The 19,228-nt window shown below is 35.4% G+C and overlaps 1 protein-coding gene across 1 annotated transcript in view; it reads left to right on the top strand.

Annotated features, from left to right (window-relative positions):
• The window catches only part of VPS13C (vacuolar protein sorting 13 homolog C), a 184,273-nt gene that overhangs the window by 91,829 nt on the left and 73,216 nt on the right, over positions 1–19,228 (top strand). Inside the window, 11 exon segments of the mRNA XM_070378006.1 lie at positions 1,298–1,445; positions 2,194–2,302; positions 6,522–6,658; positions 8,690–8,846; positions 10,238–10,317; positions 10,800–10,859; positions 11,537–11,693; positions 13,330–13,446; positions 16,536–16,639; positions 17,335–17,502; positions 18,834–19,138. Coding sequence (XP_070234107.1) covers positions 1,298–1,445; positions 2,194–2,302; positions 6,522–6,658; positions 8,690–8,846; positions 10,238–10,317; positions 10,800–10,859; positions 11,537–11,693; positions 13,330–13,446; positions 16,536–16,639; positions 17,335–17,502; positions 18,834–19,138 — 1,542 coding nt within the window.

The raw sequence follows: 19,228 nt of genomic DNA, 5'->3' as shown, positions 1-19,228 counted from the left end.
AAGAGCAAGGACTTTAATCCTCTTACATAATCACCACAGTTACCAAATTTAACATTGGTATAATGTATTATCCAGTATGGGTTCTATAGGGCTTCCCCGCTGTCTCAGTGGTAAAGAATCTACCTGTCATGCAGGAGTTGCAGATTCAATCCCTGGGTCAGGAAGATCCCCTGGAGGAGGGCATGACAGCCCACTCCAGTATTCTTGCCTGGGAAATCCCATGGGCAGAGCACATAGCACATGCAATCAATATTCAGATTTTACCAGTTGGTCCAAGAATTTCCCCTTTAGTCCATGGTAACATGTGGCATTAAATTGTATTTTGTACTAGGGAGGGGGATTTCTGTACTGATAGACTATTCTGTAATAGTTCTTTAGCCCTCTTTGTTTTTCATGATGATGACAGTTTTGAAGAGTATAGTCTAGTTGTTTCATGGAATGAGTCTCAGTTTTGTCTGAGTGATTCCTCATAATTTAATTGAGCTTATACATTTTTGGCAGGAGTGCTGTGTAAGTTATGATGTATCTCTTGGGCTCACACCAGAGGACATTTGAAAGTGTGTCCATTCATTTTAAAATCATTTTCTACCCCATCCAAGGATATTTAATTATCTTGAGTAAAAAAGGAATGATTATAAGGCATGTCAAGAAAAGAATCCTGGTGAAGAGCTTTATAAACTTAGAGCTTGCTTTTCAAATGTCGCTTTTTTCTCTAATCTCTGTACCAGCATATGTATGAATCCTTGAACAACTATACAGATAATTCCTCCATATTGTCAGTGATATCAGTTTCTTTTTAAAAATTGTTGTCATCTATCTTCTGTTTAAAGAAAAAAATTTTTTAAAAGGTTAATTGTATATCATATACAGTTGACCCTTGAACAACATGGGTTTGAACTGCATGATTCTGCTTATAAGCAGATTTTTTCCCATTGGTAAATAATGCAGTGTTAACAGCCCATGGTTGTTTGGAGCCATAGTTGTGGAGGAACTGCATATACAGAGGAACCAAAATATGGAGGGCAAAGTAAAAGTTACATGATTGAGTGGAACGTTGTCACCACTAGCGCACCCCCACCCCCGCCCCATGAAGTTCAAAGGTCAGCTGTATTTTAATCTGTTCATGCTGGTGCATTGTAGATTAAATTAACTATAAATCAAGTTTAGAAAACACTAAAACAGCATTGTGTTTCAAATCAGCATTTAGAGCAACAACTTTGGACTTTGTTTTTTTTTCAATGATATATTGCATTTACCCCTATGTTTATGCATATATATCAATTATATTTCCCATAAGGACAGTGATCCAGCCAGGAATCTCCCATCCTGATATTCAGCTGTTGCACCCAATTAACTTGGAGTTTTTTGTAAATCGGAATCTAGCTGCATCTTGGTACCACAAGGTGCCTGTTGTGGAAATTAAAGGACATCTTGAGTCAATGAATGTGAGTAGATGAGTGGAGAAAACCTTGTTATTGAAAGTTGAGACTCTGAAGATTTTCTCATTATAAATCCAAATGAAATGTGGACTTTTTTTTTCACTGATTGTTGTAAGAAAAATTTCAGTGTGATATTGTCCAACAGTATCTTCATTGTTTTTAGTAGAATTTAATCTTTAGTTAAGTGTTCTTTAGCTTTTAAATTTGTTATATGTACACATTAGCAAAGATCTACTTGTAAATTATTACTATCAGTATATTATAATTCTATTTCTTCTATATATTATATATACAACCTTTTATTTTAGGGATATCTAAGTACCCATAAGATAATTATAGCATTGAATGAACCCTATTTTTTATATTGAAGATGGCCTTTCTATTACATTGAAATTGTTATTATTTAAAAAATAGCACTTATATGTGCATAGTAGCACTTATGTTCCAAAATTAATTTCTTTAAAAAAAGGTGATCTGATTTCTTTAATCATTATTAACTTTCACTGAGAATCATATTGATTAAGTAGATGAAACTAATACTGACTCATAAATCATACTGTTTTTCTCAGACACTGTCTTCACTTTGACATGAAATAAGTAGTGAAATACTTGAGTGTATAGTGATTATATAATTTTTTAGTCATCATTAAGATTATTCGGTCCTTAGTGTTTTGTTACTAAGGATTTATTTTCTGTGTTAGGATTGTTTCATTAAAAATGAAATTATCTTTTCTTGGAACATTGTATTTCACAGGTTAATCTAAATCAAGAAGATCTTAATCTTTTATTTAGAATACTAGCAGAAAATCTTGGTGAGGCTCCTGAAGATTTGAATAAAGTAAAACCGAGAATACAGGAGACAGGTAAGAGGCTAACAATAGGCGGCATAATATAAGTTATTTACAATTTAGTAGGAGAAGGCAATGGCACCCCACTCCAGTACTTTTGCCTGGAAAATCCCATGGGTGGAGGAGCCTGATGGGCTGCAGTCCATGGGGTCGCAAAGAGTCGGACACGACTGAGCGACTTCACTTTCACTTTTCACCTTCATGCATTGGAGACGGAAATGGCAACCCACTCCAGTGTTCTTGCCTGGAGAATCCCAGGGATCGGGGAGCCTGGTGGGCTGCCTTCCATGGGGTCACACAGAATCGGACACGACTGAAGCGACTTAGCAGCAGCAGCAGCAGCACAATTTAGTAGGGGTGATAGACAATAAAAATGAAATAAATGAATACATATTTACAACTGTGATTTGTATTACCGAGAAAGTAAATAAGATACTATTGAATAAAACGACAGTTTGCTTTTAAGTTAAGCAAACTGTCAGTTATTTCTAAGTTGCATGAGTTAGGAGGAAGCCAGAAAGAAGGGTTTCAGATCAGTGGTGAATTCCTGGAATAAGTTTTAAATTTGCACATATAGGAAAGAAGAAAATTTAAGTTGACAGTATGCTATGTAGCCTACTCAATCTGACTTTAAAATAAGATTTAGTAGTAATATACCTGGGGCTTCCCTGGAGGCTCAGTGATAAAGAATCCACCTGATAATGCAGGAGATGTAGGTTTGATCCCTGGGTTGGGAAGATCCCCTGGAGAAGGAAATGGCAACCCAATCCAGTATTCATGCCTGGAAAATCCCATGGACAGAGGAACCTCATAGGCTGTAGTCCATGGAGTCTCAAAGAGTCGAACATAACTGAGCATGCACACACTAGTAATATAGATGTAAAAACTGAGGTGGTTGATAAACAAAGATACGGAACTAAACAAAGATACGGAAAAAATTGTACTGCAATATAAATGCAAGAGGATTTAAATTATTAGATACAGTGGCCCTTTAACTTGAGGCAAAGTAACTACCAGACTTATTTTCTAAGCTGTTTTATATGTATGTATATACACATAGCCTAAAAGAGGGCATGGTAACCCACTCCAATATTCATGCCTTGAGAATCCCATGGACAGAGGAGCCTGACAGGCTACAGTTCATGGGGGTGCAAAGAGTAGGACACAACTGACATGACTTAGCAGCATGTACACATACATAGTGTATCTTGGTGTTCATTCCATATCTGTATATATGCTGTGTATAGATCTAACTCATTCTTTTTAATGGATGCTTGGTATTCTATTGAAGTATCATAATTTATAAAGTCCCTATTAATGGACATGTCAGGTTTATTTCAGTCTTTCACTTTTATTATGTTGCATTAATTATTCTAGTGCATACACTTTTACAAGTACATGTTTATCTGTTGGAAAAATACCAGGACTACTGGATAAAAGAGTATTTAGTTTTTGTTAAAATAATAATTTAATTAGTACATGTAATAAAATTTAATTTCACTTATTGTTTTGACAGTTGAACCTCATAGAGCTTATACGCAAAATGAGCATGAGTGTTTTGTAATCCCATCAGGTTGTTTTTCTGTGCCTTTTCTAACACAGCATATTATCAGATTTAAAAATTTTTGCCAATTTGCTGAGTGAAAAAATGGTATACCACTGTATTTTTTTTCGATTTTAAAGAGCTGTTCTTTTTTTTTTTTTTTACCTAAAACTAATACAATATTTTAAAATTTTAATTGGAGGATAGTTACTTTACAATATTGTGATGGTTATTGCCATACATCAACATGAATTGGCCGTAGGCATACATGTGTCCCCTCCCTCCTGCACCCCCTCCCACCTTCCTTCCCACCCTGTCCCCTCCAGGTTGTCACGGAGCACCAGCTTTGGATTTGCGTTCAATAATTTAAGTCAGTTGTATCTCAAAAACAACAATAACAACAACAACAACACACACACACACACACACACAACAAAAAAAACTAGGGAGGGGTGTCTTATTTTTTTACAATATGTTAACACATATAGTAAAGTGTAAATTCAGTGAACTTATTTATATATGGCTACACTGGTGTAATCACCAAGATTAAGATATAAAACATTTCCAGCACTGCACCCTAGAGCCCTCCCTATGCCCTTTCCTGGTCAGTACCAAACTCCCACCCTCCCCTAAGATCTACCCAGAATTTACTGCCATTCTAGTTTGTAATACCGTAGATAGAGTAGTTTTCCCTCTTTTTGAATTTCATATAAATGGAATCATAGAAAAATTTTTTCTTGTTTGGCTTCTTTCATTAAACATTTTGTTTGTGGGATTCATCCGTTGGAGTATCTAGCACTAGTTTGTTCCTTTTATTCCTGTTTCCAGTTTTTGACTATCATGAGTAAAGTTTTTATGAAAGTTATTGCACAATCTTTTGGTACAGTTATATTACTTTTTTTGTTCTGAACATACAACTCAGAGTAGAATTACTGGCTTATATGTTAGCTTACATTTAGCTTCAGTAACTTACGCCAGGTTATACCGATCAGTTTTCCACGTGGTTGAATCAATTTACTTTGCTACCAGCTGGGTATGAGAGTTCCAGTTTTTTCACATTCTCACCAAGAAGACCATTGTCAGTCTTTGGTTTTTATTTATTCCTTGGTAACTAATGAAATTGAGGATCTTTTCATATGCTTATTGGTTATTCGGATATTCTCTTTTTCGACATGGTCATTCAAGTTTTCTCAGCCTTTTGACTAAGATCAAGTGTAGTATGGGGCTTCCTGGGTGCTCAGTGGTAAAGAATCCACCTGCGAGTGCAGGAGACGAAAGAGATGCAGGTTCGATCCCTGGGTCGGGAAGATTCCTCTAGAGAAGGAAATGGCAAACCCACTCCAGAATTGTTGCCTGGAAAATTCTATGGACAGGGGAGCCTGGCAGGCTGCAGTCCATGGGGTTGCAAAGAGTCAAATACGACTGAGCAACTACTCACACATTCGAGTCTATTGACCATTTTTATTAAGGTGTGGTCTTTTTTTCTAATTGGTGTATAGGAATTATTTATTCATTCTGGATAGGAGCCCTTTGCTGGTTACATTTGCTATATGTATACATGTTAGTATGTGTGTAGAAATGTCTTCTCTCAATCTGTGGTTTACCTTTTCACTCTTAATGGGCCTTCTGTTTATAGAATTAGTTACTTTTAATGAACTCTAATACATATTTTTTAAATGATGAGGGCTTTTTATTTTCTATTTAAGAAATCTTTGCCTATTCTAGGAATTGTTTTCTAAAAGCAAAATATTTGCTAGAATTATTTCCCCTGGATCACATTATGCCTGAAACAGTGCTAAAATAAGGGGATGGTTAAGAAGCCTTGCCCTGTGTATTGCTTTCTCAAAGGTAGTAATTAACAGCAGTGGTTTTCCACATGGAAAACACTAAGCAAGGCACTGAGTCTTTTGGGACCTCAGTTTGCTCATCTGGGAAGTGAGAACAATAAAGTTTTTACGTCAAAGTATTGTTATGAGAGTTAACTGAGCTAGTCCATGTACATCTGTTACCACACATCCTACACAGAGGTGAGTACTTAGCAAGTGATAGCTGTTATTAGTGTTGTGTATTACAGTTTGGAAAGCAAATTTTGTTGTGTTTCAGGGTATGAATTTCAGGACAACAAGCCCATAGTCATTTGGTTTTACTTTTGGTTTTTGGTATGGCATAAGAAGCTTCAACTTTCCCCTGCTTTTCTTCTTATCAAACCTTGATTCTTGTTATTCTCCTCATGATTTAACCATTTCAAACTCCTTTCTGTTTGCAAAACCTGTCCTGATGTGTTCTTTCTCTGTGATTTTCTGCTACCTCTTATTTTATTCCTGTCTGTCTCTTCTGAGGAGACCCTCCAGTTCCACTTGAAGATAACTGTCCTGTTAAGACTTTCTTGATCTCCTTATGGCAGTGTCTTGCCTAGTTACGTGGTTTCTATCCACTTACATAGAGTCTGTCAACATTTGTCTATTTAATAAGCAGTTGAAGCCTGCTTATTTTGTCTGTACTATATATGATGTGTGTTTGTCTGTGTATCTTCTACTAAACTGAGCTCTCTAAGGGCTGGGGCTGTATAATTCTGATTTGTAGATTTTGAATGCTTGCACCAAGTCTGGAGTACTTGTCTAAGTCCTCATTGAGTATTCATGTAGGAAATGTGTGAATAGAGGTAAATCAATTTCTTTTAAACCTCTTTAGGTGAAATTAAAGAGCCACTTGAAATCTCTACATTAAAACAAGATGTGCATGTTTCTCAAGATACTTCAACAGCTGGAGTGGAAGAAATAAAATCTGTAGACATCATTAATATGCTGTTGAATTTTGAAATTAAAGAGGTGTGTAATTTTCATCTGTTTTTATAAAATGAGGTGAATAGATAATGGATATTTGGAATTACTCTACTAAAAAAATCTTACATAGGCTATTTGTAATTTGTATGTAGATGTAATATTTATAAATTTGAGCGTTAAAGATGAGTTATTTTTTGAGGTTATAATATTTCATAGAAAAAATGGTAGTATGCCCTCTAACACACTTTTCAAATGATTTTAGGACAGATGGAATGTGGCTTGCTTTGGATTTTGTATAGGAAAGACAGGAAAAGGACTGAGAAAATTCTTTGAAAATTTTAGTAACCATTAATACAATAGAATAAAATGTGTATAAATTTAAAAGATGTTATCTTATTTTTAGTCTGCTGTCCAGCTTCAGATTCTTAAGGAAAGAGTAAATGAGTTTTCCTCTTCTGTATTCACACATGTAACAAATACTCATTGCATGTGCTGAGTGCTAAGGAAACAAAGGTAAAAGGCATAGACTCAACTCAAACAAGAAAACTATTAACATTTTTGTAATATTCCCATTAAATTACATTCTGTCACGTGGTTCCCAGTCTGTGGTTCATGGTAATGGGGTTGGTTGCCAGGTTATCTCTGGCCAGTCATCTTGCTCACCAAATACATTTGGTGACTCAGGGTCTTCCTGATGGTGCACGTGTGACTCGGCCAATGTCGATAGCAGTGTGAGGGCTTCTGGGAGGTTGGCTGGACATATTGTCTCCTCCCTCCTCCTTTTGGCCCTGTCTGAATTCTTCTGGGTTTGTTCGCTGGCATCTCCTCCCTCCTTTTATCCGCTTTTATCCCGAATTCTGTCCATTAGTTTTCAGGGGAAGCTCTGTTTTCCTTACTGGACCTTCTGCTGTGAGACAGTTCAGGCAAGCGGTTATCATCATGCCCGGCCAAGGCAGGTGGTTTCCGTCCTTGGTGCCCTCACAGTAGGAAGAGGGCATCTAAGCAGTCTGAGAGGATCAGGGAAGATTTCCTGGAGGAAGTGAGATTTGGGTTGCATTTTTAAAGAGTAATAAAATGGAGTCTGAGAAACAGGATTCAGGAAGGGGACTGGGACAAGGTAGAGAGAGGAACCAGACATAAACATGTTTATATGAGGGAAAGCATCACACAGAGGGACTTGGAAGAAAAAAATTTCCCCTAAAAATCCCTTCATCGTTAAACAGTTGTGTAGAGGTTATATTCTGTCTCTGAGTTAAGCATAATAAATTTTTAAACAATTGAATGCTACTTTTAAAATCTGAAATATATGCTTTGAAACAAACTTCCTTAATGTTAAACGTCTGCTGTTTTTCTGGTGATATTAAGTTATTGAAGATTTTTAAGCTTTGATAATTGAAACGTTAATAGATGAATCATTCTATTTGCACGTGGGCTTCATTAACATATGTACATAGAAAAACCCATAAGTCCTTTTTAATATCATTTGTGATACATGTAATTACAGTTGTCTTTGCGAGGACAGTGATTAGGGTAAGAGGAAGCAATTTGCTGATAATAGGCATCATCTGGAGAGAGTTTTGGTTTTTGCCATCCAGAGAGAGGGGTCTACTGGCAGCCAATGGGTAGAGGCCGGTGATGCCACTGAACAGCCTGTAGTGCTTGGGACTGCTCCTCCCTGGAAAGGATGACCCAGCCCCAGATGTCATTGGTGCCAAGGTTGAGAAACCTTGCCTTAAGTGTAGTTTAAAAATTGATTGTATATCTCAGACTTTGAGATTTAGTCTGACACCATCCATCAGACTAGGACTTCTGGGAATTAGGTAGAACCACTTTTTTTTTTTTTCCTAGCTGTCTTGAAATCCACTAGAATATATTGGCTGTGCTTTAAAAATCTGAACAGGTAAGTGTGCCTCCAAAGTAAATAACCCTAGGCAATTTCCAGACACAAATAGAAGTGCACATCTTTACATTGGGTGAATTTTTTATTATATTACTCTGGATGTAACAAATTGTTAACTTATATCTTCATTGTATATTAGTGAAATAGTTTGTGGTAATACTGGTATCTTTTTCTAGGTTGTGATTACTTTGATGGAAAAAGCAGAAAAGAAAGGAAGGCCTTTACATGAACTAAATGTCCTGCAGCTTGGACTGGAAGCTAGAGTTAAAGCCTATGACCTGACTGCTGAAGCTTATCTAAAAAAGATTAGTATGCGATGCTTTGAGTTCACTGGTAAGTATGAAGTGTAGTCTTTGTAAATTGTGCATGTAATAGACAGAGGTCCCTACCTTTTTATAAACTTTAAGCATATCTTTTAGTGTCACTGTAATTATTTAATTAGTTTAAATTTATTACATTTAGTAGAAAGTAATTTAATATTTAAAAATTAAAAATTCATTATCTATGTAGTAATTGATCATAAAGTAAGTCTATATCTAAATATTTAGCACAAAGTAGAATATATCTAAAAGAAGAATGAGGCCTATGTCTCTATGTCTATATAAAACACTTCAGAACTTGTAAAGGCAACATTATAACTATTCTCTGTGAACTGACATATTAGGAAATCACAACCCAAGTACAATACTCAGGTAGAGAGCCCAGGGACCCTTTTTGAAAGGTGAGTTAGTTTACTAGAAAGTAAATTTTTTGTTTGATTTTTAAATTTATTTTTAAATTACAGCAGTGTTTTTTTGTTATATTAATATATTATAATATTAATATATACTTGTAAAAAATAACAAGCAATATGAAAATATATAGAGGAAAAAGTTTAGCATTCTTCTGTAGTCTCTTCAACCTTTCAAATTCACTTTCTAAATTGCACCAAAGTAACTTTTAAAGTTAATACAGGTATTTAAAGTTCATTGGAATTCTATGGGGTCACTTTAAGTAAAGCAGACTTGTATTGAGAATAATCCCTAGTTTAAGTATTTTTTAGCTTTGTCCTTTAATATATTCTTATTTGTTGAAATAAGTAATACCAGTAGTACCAAATATTATATCATTTGTAATTGGCTAGTGCTGGTTTTTTGTCTTTGTGGAGTATCTTGGATTTTATTTCAAAGCCAGTTTTACTGAGATATGATGCATATAGTAAAAGTCACCATTTTTAGCATACAACTCTTGAATTCTTTAAAAATGTATTTTCGTGGTTTATTTTTGCCTGTGCTGGGTCTGCGTTGCTTTGCATGTGCTTTCTCTAGTTGGGGTGAGCTGGGGTGGCTCTTTGTTCTGGTGCAGGGGACTTCTTGCTGTGGTGGCTTCTCTTGTTGCAGAGCACAGCCTCTAGGTTCAAGGGCTTCAGTAACTACAGCCTGCGGGCTCCGTAGTTGTGGAATGCGGGCTCTTGGGCACTCAGGCTTCAGTAGTTGCAGCACATAGGCTCAGTAGTTGTAGCTCAAGTGCCCTAGGGCACACAGGCTTTAGTTGCTCCACAGCATTGTGAAATCTTCCCGGACCAGGGATGGAACCTGTGTCCTCTACACTGGCAGGTGGATTCTTATCCACTGCACCACCCAACTGTTGAGGTTTGGGAAATGTATATGTTGTGTATCTGGCTGATCTGTTTTTAATATATTTGAAATATCTAAAAGACTTCATGATCTCTCTTTCTCTTTTAGACTCTAAAGGAGGACCTCTTCACATTATTAACTCTTCCAATGTAACAGATGAACCCCTTCTGAAAATGTTATTGACAAAGGTACCTAGTTTTAGTTCTAAAATTCTTTAATATTTGAATGTATGAAGTTACATAGTTCCCCCATATTCAATGTCTCAGTTTTTTCCCCTAAAATTTTTTATTCTAAAACTGGTTGATTATAGTGCATTATGCAAGCATCTGACAGTCCTGGATCATTTCAGTAACCTTCAGAGTTAATCGTATGTTTTTGAATAAGTGGAAATATACAAAGTTCCATTGTAACTTGAAGCAAAATATAATCCACATGCACTAGCATTTTCCCTACCTTTAGCATTTCCTCCTAGTTTGGGATTTTGCTTTTACAGAATGTGAGAATTACTTATGTGGTTGTGTTTTTGGCATATTCTTCTTTGCTTTAAAAAATATATTTATAGTGTTTTCATAGCATGCTTTGAAAAGTAAAGACTATATGTATATATATTTTGCACTGTGTGAATTTTTATTGTTTCCAACCTGGTGATTTAATCCTCCATTATTTGTAGGCAGACACTGATGGACCAGAATTTAAAACCACTCATGACAATACCAAACAAACACTTGAGGTATGTCTTTTCTAACTCACTGTAAGGCTAGGGTATATGTTAATGATTAAATATAGCTTCAAAGCCATCTTTAGCTGTGAGATTGTGAGTTCTAAAATTAGAGTAAGAGTGGTAATGATAATAGATCTAATCTTGTAGATGGAAGAAATGAATATAGAGCTGAGATAAAATTATTACAAAAGTTTATTTGATTTCCTAAAAGACGATTTGTTTCCCACGTACAAATTAATGATTCCTTGTTGAGGACAAAATAATACATTTTTAAGGGAATTTTATTTACAACTCTTATTTGACATCCTATTAATGGAAGCATTAAGCACTTGAATTGTTAACTGACTTTAGGATTAGAAAAAAAATTAAGGGTCAGGCAGAAAGTATGGCTCAGTACAGACATTGCCTGGAACCTTCTATAAGGGGACTGAGCTAAGGCTGATAATACTTCTAAATCTTTACTTAAAAGCTATCAAGTTCTGTTGAAGTTAGAAGTATGGTCATGTGTGGAAGTTGGCAGTGTTAGTTTATTGTCTGATAAAGGATTAACAGAGTAATAGTGAATTCTTTCTCAAATAAAAAAGGTCCTTGGTTGAACTATTCTTGGGCTACTTGTATATGTTGAAGTTTGACATAAAAATGTTTCCATATCTGAAATTTGCCTCTCTAATTGTTCATTATCTTAGGTTTCATTTTCATCTTTAGACTTAGTTCTTCATTTGGAAGCTTTACTGTCCTTCATGGATTTTTTGTCCTCTGCTGTTCCATCCTCTGAACCTTCTAAGAAGGACTCGGAGCTGAAACCACTTATGGGGGAGTCCAGAAGTATCATTGCCAAAACTGGTATTAACTTTTGAGTCATGGTCTCATACTTTCTACCTGAACTTTAATAATCATATGTAATAACTGAACTGAACAGAATAACTTGTATTTTTAAGCTAAGATAACCATTTAGCACCTTAATGTTTCCAGTGCTTTAACAGATTATGTTGGTTTCAAAAGAAAGCGGATTTTACTCTTATGGTATTGATATAAATTTAGTGAGAGATTTTAAATATGTGTTTAATATTAATCATGTATTTATATTTGATTCCACTGCCTTGCTTTTTCATGAAATAAAGTCGTATATACTTTGCATTGATGTGCCCATAGCCTTCACTCTAGTGAAAGTGAGAAAGGAAGAAATTAAAGTATGATCACAGTCATGCATAGTAACAAAGGCCCATTTCAGTCAGTTAAAACTACCTGGTACTCAACAGATTTAAGCTTTGCAAGACACAAAAGGAATAATCTCATGGAAGAGACAGACTCACTTTGATTTCAAACCAAAACTGGATTTAAGTCACATAGAGATATGGGCACATGCCATGACTTGTGCCCTGAAAATATTAGATGTAGTATAGCCTGAGTGAATATGTGCCTATTTTTAAGTCAAATATTACTTTAATTATTTTTCTTTCATATCATATGGTGTGAGTATCTAAATATCTGGTCATTTAATTTTCAGACCATAATTGGTTGCAGTATCTATATTACTGGCATCTTTAAAGTATAAAGCTGTTAGTAATATTAGATCTGATACAGGGAGTATTTAAGCTCACAATAAACTATAAAAAAATCCTAATCCAAAGAAGCAATATTCTAGTTATGCTGTGTAGCTGTTCTTTTATGGTTTGATTATGCTACTTTAAATTTTAAGGGAAAACAAACAAACTCTTTTATCATCTTGGTGATTAAGGACTGATGTCCCCATACTTTTACAGTTTTATAAGAAACATTGTTTCCTTCAGTCAAGACACATCTCTAGGAAATTATATGTTATATTTATCAATCCGGACTTGAACTAAAATAGATTAAGGGAATCCATTTGATTGTGATTCTTAGACATGTACACAGACACAAATACATATTATAAAGTAGCTTTTTGTTCCTTAACTTTAGCTCTTTATGTTCATTTCTTATAGACTTTATCTTAGGATTCTTCATGGAGAAACAGAATACAGTCTAGAGAAATTGGCTGTATAGTTATTAACATGTATTGTATGTGTCATAGTTAATAATACATATTTTTACTAATTTACCATTTCAGTTTTTCATGAAATACTTTTCTTTGATCTAATATATGATGTGAAAAGAAGTTCCAAATCAAAATTTATCTCTATTAGAATCCTAGAATTCTATTATAGGGATTTTTCTTTTTTTTCTAGGAGAAAAGTTATAGTAAAGTTTTCCATCTAACAAAATTGTACTTACCAGGTGCTAATAAAGGTTGCCTTTATTTTTAATTTGGATGGAAAAATACTAGTTTTTGTCTGATTGGCATTTGAAAATTGATTTAAAAATAATATTATGTATAATCTTAATGGAGACCTTTTTGGTTCTTCACAGTTCATATTGTACTTCTAGTGAATTTGAGATTATTTTATGTGCTATATCTTCTTTACATTTTGCTGATCACAAGGATTTTGTTACTTTTCAGTATCCAGCAACTCTTCTCAAGACGATGTGTTTGATTTAAAGGTCACCGCTAAATTAAATGCATTTAATGTTTTTGTCTGTGATCAGAAGTGTAACATTGCAGATATTAGAATACATGGTAAGTACTTATTCCTTGGTGTAGGTACTTTTGTTTTTACATAGACCTTCAGGAAGAATGAGCTTGTTGCATGGTAGATTTCTCATGGCTTGTCTTTTTTTTTCCCCCAAGATTTCAGTAACAGTTAGTAAAATTATATTTTTTCCCTCATCTGATTGGCTATTCCACATTCTTTGCATTTCCGTGTAAATTTTACCATTAGCTTTCCAACTTCACAGTTGTGAGAGTTGGACCATGAAGAAAGCTGAGTACCAAAGAATTGATGCTTTTGAATTGTGGTGTTGAAGAAGACTCTTGGTTCCTTGGATTGCAAGATCAAACCAGTCCATTCTAAAGGAAATCAACCCTGAATATTCATTGGAAGGAACAATGCTGAAACTGAAGCTCCAATATTTTGACAACCTGATGTGAAGAGCCGACTCTTGGAAAAGACCCTGATGCTGGGAAAGATTGAAGGCAAAAAGAATAGGAGACGGGAGAGGATGAGATGGTTAGATAGCATCACAGACTCAATGGACATGAATTTGAGCAAACTCCAGGAGATAGTGTAGGACAGAGGAGTCTGGTGTGCAATGGTCTGTGGGGTCACAAAGAGTTGAACATGACTTAGCGACTTCAAGGACAACAGCCAATTTCAACAAAAAGCTTTGTAGTATTTTTTTTTTCTTAGCCTTGTAGTATTTTAATTGGAATTGCATTGCATCTGTAGACCAATTTAGGGAGAATTGATATCTTAATGATATTGAGTTTTCTCATTCATTAACAAGATACAACTTTCCATTTTTTAATTTTCTAAATGGTAAACTTTATTATGTATTTGTTGTTTAGTTGCTAAGTTGCATCTGACTCTTTAGGGACCTCATGGACTGTAGCCCGCCAGGCTCCTCTGTCCATGGGATTACCCAGGCAAGAATACTAGAGTGGGTTGCCATTTCTTTCTCTAGGAGATCTTCCCGAACCAGGGATCAAACCCGTGTTTCTCAGACACATCTCCTGCATTGCAGGCAGATTCTTTACTGCTGAACCACCAGGGAAGCCCTATTTATTTATTTTTGAAATATTTTATTGGAGTATAGTTGCTTTATAATGTTATGTTAGTTTCTGCTGTATAAAAAAGTGAATCGGTAGGCTTCCCTGGTGACTCAGTGGTAAAGAATTAGCCTGCTAGTGCAAGAGACACGGGTTCAACCCCTGTTCCAGGAAGATACCACAGGCTGTGGAGCGACTAAGCCATGCACCACAACTGTTGAGCCTGTACTCTGGAGCCCGGGAACCACAACTACAGAGCCCTTGCACCAGAACTACTGAAGCCTACGCACGTCCATGCTTCACAACAAGAGAAGCCACCACAATGAGAAGCCCTAGCATTGCAAAGAAGGGTAGCCCCTGGTCAACGCAACTAGGAAAAAGCCTGGGTGCAGTAGTGAAGACCCAGCACAGTCATTAAAAAAAAAAAAAAAGTGAATGAGCTATAAAAAGTGAGTGTGTTAGTTGCTTAGTTACATCAGACTCTTTGCGACCTTCTGGACTGTAGCCTGCCAGGCTCCTGTGTCCATGGGATTTCCCAGGCAAGAATACTGGAGTGGGTTGCCATTTCCTTCTCCAGAGAATCTTTCCAACTCATGGATTGAACCTGGGTCTCTTGCATTAGCAGGCAGATTCTTTACCATCTGAGCCATATGTGTACATATATCCCCTCCCTCTTGAACCTCCCCCCCACCATCCCACCCCTTTAGATCATCATGAGTCATCTTTGGGTTTATTTATATTGAAGACTCCTGCAAACTTTTCAGAGATATGCTTTGAAATGTTAGAAGTAAATTTGTTATGGTTCATGACTGATATAAGACATTTGTTATATTTTAAAATTTTTTTCAGAATAAGTCTAAGATTTAGTCTCATGTTCTGTTTGCATTTTCAAAATAATATGAGTTTAAACTGAGAAATGAATAGCAGAGCATCTCACTGAGTAAAGAAAATGTCATTGTCCTATGGCCCTTGCCTTTTGTGCATATATAACATCAGTAAAAGAGGTTTCTAAAAGAAATTTTATAAGCTTTACTCATCATCAGCCTGATAGAAAGATGAGTTCAGATTATACCATGGATTCTGGAACAGCCTGTCAAGGTTCAAATTTTGGCTCTAAAACTTACTGGTTGACCTTGAGCACGTTAATTTATGTTTCCATGCCTGAGTTTCCTCATCTATAAAATGGACATTGTTATAATAATTATGCATGGGATTGTTGTGAGGATTAAGTTTGCATATTTGCATATATTAAGAAAAATGCCTGTCATGTACATAATAAGCAGTTAACAGGGGTTAGAAAATCAGTTCCATTCAGCAGATACTACTAAGGATCTGTTTATGGGTAACGTGGTAATGATCTAGGTTCATTTTTGGGGTTGAGCTATAGCCATTCTCCGATTCACTCTGAGAAGTGTTTTTAAAAATCATGCCTTTAGAAATCATGAAAATGACAAACATTTTTTGGAGAGAAATTGTGTTTTGGATAAAGTTTATTGTAGAAAAAATAGTATTTATTCATCAAATTATATTTATTCATAGTTTTCAGATTAATAGTTTTCATTATATAATGTTTATAAAATGACTGTTCAACGTATGTTAGGTGTTGTCCTAAATGACTGATTTTGATCATGCTAATGCCCAGGATACTTGTTTTTGGAGACCTGTGATTAATTGTCTTTGAAATTTGATTACTTTTGTTTTGAAATTTCCACAGATTTTATGGGTGAGATGCTTCTAGCACTTGAAGATATTGTAATATTTAATAAGTATCTCATACATAGTAGTTGCTACCTTTGGAACTTCCCTGGCGGTCCAGTGGTTAAGATTCTGTGCTTCTAGTGCAGGGGGAGCTGGTTTGATCCCTGGCTGGGGAACTGAGATCTGACATGCCACATGGCACAGCCAAAACATTTTTAAAAAACTATTAAAAACTAAGTTGTTACTTCACATATGTCTAATAGTAATTTTATCTGTTCTCTATCTTGGTAGTATATTATTGAATTTAAATAACACTGAATTAGTTCACTTGGATTAGATTAAAAGTGTTGTATTTCCCACAGGAATGGATGCCTCTGTCTCTGTGCGGCCAAAGCAGACCGACATGTTTGCCAGACTTAAGGATATCATAGTTACGAATGTTGATTTAACATCCATTCACAAAAAGGTAATTAAAAAAATGTGTTTCAGTATTGAAATTTATTTTTGTTTTTTTGTGTCTGGAGATGTCTTTAATCATTTGTTCAGTGTGTATGTAGTATCTGTCATGTGTCAGGCAATTTGTTGGGAATTGGCCATGAATATGGTCATTGTCTGCTTTCACATTGTATATGGACTGCTGCTGCTGCTAAGTCGCTTCAGTCACGTCTGATTCTGTGCGACCCCATAGAAGGCAGCCCACCAGGCTGCCCCGTCCCTGGGATTCTCCAGGCAAGAACACTGGAGTGGGTTGCCATTTCCTTTTCCAATGCATGAAAGTGAAAAGTGAAAGTGAAGTTGCTCAGTCGTGCCCGACTCTTAGCGACCCCATGGACTGCAGCCTACCAGGCTCCTCTGTCCATGGGATTTTCCAGGCAAGAACTACTGGAGTGGGGTGCCATTGCCTTCTCCAGTATGTAGACTAGATGATGTGTTAAAGTAATTTTTGACCAATTAAGTGATTGATATCTCCATTGATAAACCTTTTTCTTAGAGATTTAGGAAAATGTTATTGTCAAGTTAAATGCTTTTTTAACTAGTATTTTGTTGAAGCTTGGATATAAATGATGCTTCTTTGTATGTCAAGGACTCTGTAATAAGAAACTGTGTAATACAGTGATACAATTCTTTTGATGTAATAACGAGTTAATTTAATACTTTTAGGCTGTCTCTATTTTGGGAGATGAAGTCTTTAGGTTTGAAATGACTCTTTATCCAGATGCCACAGAAGGAAAGGCCTATTCTGATATGTCTAAAGTAGATGGCAAACTTAGTCTCAAAGTGGGTTGTATTCAGATTGTGTATGTTCATAAATTCTTCATGTCTCTTTTGGTAAGTTTATTTTAAAAATATATTTATTTCTCATTGAAGCCTAAATATCTTTGCCTGTGTATCTGAATCTAGATAGTCAAAATCTTTACTAAATAGGGTTGTGTGATAAACTCCTAAATGCTAAATAGATTATTACAGTTATTATTGGTTTGAACCAACTATGAAGGATCATTCTTTAACATAGTTACATAGTTTGAAAATACTTTCTGATGTTTGTTATGGCTTTTCAGTTTTAGTTGTTTTGAGAGATACCCTTAAAATATGGTTAGCTAAAAGAATCCTTTAAGGAGACCATTAGGCATTGGAAGGGCTAATACTGGAACTTACAGCTTTGATTATAATTATAATAAAGAAAGCCATAAAATTCTTTTAATTATTTATTTCCATGTAAGTTTCATGGAGTAATGAGTTTAATTTGCCTATACCTTTCTTTTAGCAGGACTGTTAATCAAAGCTTTCAAATCACACATTTCTATGTAAACCATGATGTTTTATTTTTCTGAAAAGTAATTTATTTGGAGGGGGATTAGTTAAATAAACAACTGAATAAGCCATCTGTGTTATTAATGGATGTGCATCAAGAATATCGCTTCCAGTTCTTTTCTCTTTTGGGAAAAGACTTTCTGTGTTTAGTTGAATTTGAGATGAATGGTATCTTACTCTAAATAAATAATTTTTGACTCTTGTTAGTGATAGCAAGATTGTAAAACTTAAGCACCTTTGCTCATGTTGAAGTACACTTAAGAAAAGAATCTTCAGAAATAAGCAGGCAAAACCTTAGTTTCTAAAACTAGACTTTATTCCTATGACCTAGAGGTACAGATTCAAAGCTACTTTGGGAGCCGTAAAGCTTTCTCCTCCACCTCTTTATGTAAATTTGGGTTAAAATGGCCAACATTCATGAGTAAAAGGGAGGTTTTAAATGAGTGAAAGGGAGGTTTCATGTCCATGTATGGCAGAAACCACCACAATTGTGTAAAGTAATTAGCCTCCAATTTAAATAAATAAACTTAAAAAATATGAAACAAAGAAAAACATGTAAAGCATTTAGCAAGTCCTCAATAAACATTGTTATTTTCACACACACAAAAAAGAATTGCTACCAAAATTTGTCAATAAACAAATAATTCTGAAATACATAAAGTGAAGGGACTCTTGTTCATGTTAATATATCAGAGTGTATCTTTCTAAATTTTATTTCATGTACACAGTCATAAATAACATCTCTTTTATATCACCTCTTTGATTTAGCTTCACTTTTTTAAAGTTTTTCCTTTAAAAAATAAATCCCTGTTTTGGGGGGAACTCTAAATACCAGTATTTTCCCACAGAACTTCCTCAACAATTTTCAAACTGCCAAAGAAGCTTTGAGCTCAGCTACGGCCCAGGCTGCAGAAAGAGCTGCTTCCAGCATGAAAGACTTGGCCGAAAAGAGTTTCCGCCTTTTGATGGATATCAACTTGAAAGCACCAGTTATTATCATTCCTCAGTCTTCAGTATCACCTAATGCTATTATAGCAGATCTGGGTTTAATCACAGTTGAAAACCGGTTTAATGTAGTTTCTAGGGGACATCATTCTCTACCCCCCATCATTGATAAAATGGACATCCAACTCACTCAGCTAAAGCTGTCCAGGTATAAATATATAATCCAGTTGCATACTGTTTAGTCGCTAAGTTGTGTCTGACTCTTTTTCCATCCTGTGGCTATAGCCCGCCAGGCTCC

Source organism: Bos mutus, chromosome 10, assembly GCF_027580195.1.
Source record: "Bos mutus isolate GX-2022 chromosome 10, NWIPB_WYAK_1.1, whole genome shotgun sequence".
NCBI classification, from domain to species: domain Eukaryota; kingdom Metazoa; phylum Chordata; class Mammalia; order Artiodactyla; family Bovidae; genus Bos; species Bos mutus.
This window is presented reverse-complemented; position numbering and strand designations above follow the sequence as displayed.